The sequence below is a fragment of the Gossypium raimondii genome, chromosome 1 (assembly GCF_025698545.1).
Source record: "Gossypium raimondii isolate GPD5lz chromosome 1, ASM2569854v1, whole genome shotgun sequence".
NCBI classification, from domain to species: Eukaryota; Viridiplantae; Streptophyta; class Magnoliopsida; order Malvales; family Malvaceae; genus Gossypium; species Gossypium raimondii.
The window spans coordinates 20910436-20914468 of NC_068565.1; the positions used below are offsets into that span (position 1 = coordinate 20910436).

The following is a 4033-nucleotide window of genomic DNA, read 5'->3' on the forward strand; positions in this document are numbered from 1 at the left end:
CGCAGCCCTGAATGCTCCGACCTCTGGAGCCCGAATCTAGGGGAATATTTCTCGAAAACCTTTCAAAAACGTAAAAAAAAAAGGCCTAAAGAGCTTTCGATAAGTTTTTTTTTAAACTATTTTCCCTTTCTTTTTATTTTCGCATGTAAAACAAAGAAAAAAGGGTAGAATAAAATAAAACAAAAAAAATTAAAACGAAAGTAGAAGTAAACCTGAATTTTTTTTTTTGTTTTCGATTGATGTTTTTGTTTCTTTTTTGTATTTGATTGTCTGTAAAATATTACATTGTTATGTTTGGCTTTTATAGCCATATTACACTGTTCTTGTGCTACTGTTTCCTGCTTTTTCTTGTTGTTTCTTTCTCTGCTTTCATATTCCTTTTTCTTTCTCTTTTCTTGCAAGTGGTGGAGTCAATGACGATGGAGGGGTAGATCCCTTTGCTATTTTGGTGAAACAACGACAGAGAGGGTTAGACCTCGAGACGAGGCACGGACGGTGCGCCCGAGGAGGAGCGGCGCACATGGGAGCTAGGGTTTCTGAGAATGAGTTTAGGTTGTGGGCCAACGGGCTGCTTAGGGTTTTTATATTTTGGGATATTTAGGCCTCTTTTGTAAATGGACTTTTATTATTATTTTTATTTGATTTTATTTTATTTAATTTTGGGCCCGGACAAAAATGGATCATTACGTCTTTGATTAAGTGATTTACAACTTAACGGTCCTCATTAATATCCATTAGCGAGTTAACAAAGGTTTTGAATAGTTAAATGATTAAATTATAATTTTTTTATAATTTACTAACCAAACAGTAAATTTACTTGTAATGCACTCAAAATCTTAACACACTTATAATTTTTATTATATTCGATGCCATGCACGTGACGCATAGGAAGTGTTACATCTATTTGATATCTAAGCTAATGATAGAATAACCTAACTCATAGCAAACACACATCCCTATTTGGCCCTCATTGAAATGTGTGTACATAAAGTAACATAGACATGCACATTCAAATTCAATCAATATATTCGGACCACAAGTTTAATTTGTTGAATATTGGAGTCGCAACAATTCTGCTTCTGTACCAAGAGAATTATTTTCCATACCTAAGATACAACAAATAAAATCACAGACAACAATTCTGTTTCTGAATCAAGAGAATAAGTACAATACAACACAATCACAGACAAGAGGGATCCTCTGTTTTCTCCAATGTAGAACAACTTAATGAAAACTAACAGGAGAATATCTCTGTTTTTCTCCACGGCAAGCATGTCCAATCAACAAGGGAGACCAAAGCCTCACCTAAATGAAGCATAAAGTGGTCGAGATCTTCTAAAACTAAAGATATCATCTATTTGGACGGTATTTGGTTGAACTGCTTCACTTTTCTGGGAGTTGCATTCTGCCAAATGTTGGTTCCCGTACACTCGCACACTAAGTGTTTTCTTTCGAGGTGCACCGACTTTTGTATTTTCATCGAAGAAATCTATCAGTTCTTGTTGTGTAAGTTTCTTTAATGCTTCAACCTGTTAAAAACAGATAGTAAAAGATGAACTATTCAAGATAAAACTAAAATATTCATTGCAGATTAACAGTAAAGTAACATGTATATGGGTTTTCTTAGATGAGTAGCCTTTCAATATTTAGAAAAATATCAAGATTGATTCAGATACCTCAGCTTCCCTCCTATCAAATTTGGGAGTCCCACTGATGATCTCAGTCCAGTAAAATTGAGATTCTTCGCTTAAATTTTTGTGCTTCTCGAGCTTCATATTGATCAATGCATTTACGTTGCTCTGTGTAAAAAGTCAGGAATTTACGATTAGATGACAAGCTCTCATTCAAACCCAACCAAAGATCATACAAATCGAATCTTGGGGGGCGGGGGGGTGGCGGGGATGGGGGGGGGGGGAAGTCATGAGCATGCAAGCTTGCAACAAATGTTTAATAAAAATATTGGAATTAATTTGAAATTCCTCCATCTACTAAATGCACAGAAAATTCAACTAAGATGCTCATTAGACAAAGGATTTCCAATTGTTATGAGGCTGAATTGTCAAACGAAGAAAGAAGATTACGTATCACTCTCTCTCTCTCTCTCTCTCTCACAAATTCTCGGGTAACTCCGGTTTTGAATTACTAACCATCTTTCTTAGACTAGGATATTAAAAAAATAGAAATACAATAGCCTCAATCAATATTAGGATGATATACCGGCAGTATACTTTTTCAATTCCATGAGCAGAGTTTTAAATTTTACACTTGTCATCAACCCAAGTTTTATTTGCGAAACTTTTAAATTCCATAGACAATATACCAAATATTGTTCCTTAATATTATACTATGAAAAAATATTTTGATGTCCTAATATCTCAATTAAGCCCAAACTAAGACCCATGGACCACGACAAAGGCCATTCCAGAAGTACATAAAATAACAAAATCCTACTAGAGGCCGAAGTTAAATTACATCAATAACTTGAATTAGAAAAACTTTGTATCGAAAGCCAAGTTTTCCTAACAAGGCTACTAGTGCTCTATAAAACCACCTCATAAATTACCTTTAAACTGTCGTGCAATTTAAAAATAAAGTCTGTAAAAAAAAAAGAAAAAAAGGAAAAGAAATTACTTCCAGCAGAAGAACTCTCCATCTTACCTTAAATTCATCATTTTTCATTTCAGACAGTTTACTCTCAAACATTCTGAGGAATGACTCAACTCTGGAATCAATATGTCTAGGATCCTCTTAAGAGAGATTGTGTTCTTAAGTTAAAAGGTACAAGGTAGGAGGTATATACAAAAGAAAGAACCTATTATTCACCTTTACTGTAGACTGGATAATGAACAGCAACCCATGAATACCGAAATCATTCCTAATGAGAGACAATTAAAGACCTTAACATTAGGCGGACAATCCTAGAATAAAATAAGAAGAATTTTTTTTCTATCATACCTCTGGCCTAGGTAATGTAGAAATTGTTCATTTCATAATATCAAAAGCTTACAAACTATTTATAGGCTATAGTCTACCTTTTAAAACAACAAAAAAACTGAAAATATTAATATATAATAATAGCACCAATGACTCTTGACTAGAGGTGCTCATGGGCCGGGCGGCCCGGCCCGGCTCGACGGCCCGTCCGAAATATGGGAGGGTTTGGGTAAAAATATAGGCCCGAAATATGGGCTTGGGTAAAAAAATAAGGCATGATTAAAAAACGGGCAGACCTCGGCACCACTTTTTGGCCAGGGCTGCCCGGCCCAATATAATAAATATTTTAATTTTTTAATTTTTTTTAATTTTAGAATACTTTTAAAATACTTTTAAAATACTTTTAAAATACTTTTTTAAAATTTTTTAAATTTTAAATTTTTAAAATACTTTTTAATTTTTTTAATTTTAAAATATTTTAAAATATTTTTTAATTTTTGTTTTAATTTTTAAAATAAATTTTGGTATTTATTTAAAAAACGGGCCGGGCCCGAGCTTATGAATTTTTCCCGGGCCGGGCCTGGGCAAAATTCTAAGCCCATATTTCGGGCCGGGCCGGGCCCGAGCCTAGGACCTGGGCCAAAAATTTTTTCGGGCCCGGCCCGGCCCATGAGCACCTCTACTCTTGACCTTTCATTCTCCTAAAAGAAAAAACTACTAATTTAAACCCATTAAAAAAACAACATAACTCTTGACCTTTCATAATTCTTGACCTTTCATATAACATAACTCTATTTCATTTAAGTTTATTCAACAAAATTCCCCTGTAAACTTAAATGCTTCTTCCATCCTTCATGTTGATTAATTTCTTGTAGTTGTCGAAGAGTACCATCGGTAGTGGTTTTGTGAAGATATCCGCAACTTGGTCCCGACTTGCCACATGCACTAATTTCACACTTCCTTCCTTTACATGATCTCGGATGAAATGAAAACGAATGTCAATGTGTTTGCTTCTCTCATGATTCACTGGGTTCTATGCCAACTCAATCGCTGATTTATTGTCAACTCGTATCTCAGTTGCACCGAGTTGTTGTTGCTC

The 4033-nt window shown here is 34.7% G+C and overlaps 1 protein-coding gene across 1 annotated transcript; it reads right to left on the reverse strand.

The window, feature by feature from the left end:
• Window positions 1–985: 985 nt before the first annotated feature.
• Window positions 986–2964, reverse strand: LOC128039678 (insulin-degrading enzyme-like 1, peroxisomal). The gene is made up of 5 exons (XM_052627819.1): window positions 2956–2964; window positions 2824–2875; window positions 2659–2745; window positions 1677–1799; window positions 986–1529 (listed from the first exon to the last, which is right to left on the reverse strand). The coding sequence occupies exons 3-5, from the start codon at window positions 2701–2703 to the stop codon at window positions 1302–1304; spliced, it is 396 nt and encodes a 131-aa protein (XP_052483779.1). The 5' UTR covers window positions 2704–2745; window positions 2824–2875; window positions 2956–2964; the 3' UTR covers window positions 986–1301.
• Window positions 2965–4033: the final 1069 nt, after the last annotated feature.

Bases quoted from the DNA above. Each gene is read 5' to 3' on its own strand.
- LOC128039678 (XM_052627819.1), bottom strand. From the start codon at position 2,703: ATGTTTGAGAGTAAACTGTCTGAAATGAAAAATGATGAATTTAAG. The intron at 1,800-2,658 runs GTAAGATGGAGA...CTTTTTACACAG, and splicing joins TGAAAAATGATGAATTTAAG to AGCAACGTAAATGCATTGAT. The intron at 1,530-1,676 runs GTATCTGAATCA...TGTTTTTAACAG, and splicing joins TTGATAGGAGGGAAGCTGAG to GTTGAAGCATTAAAGAAACT.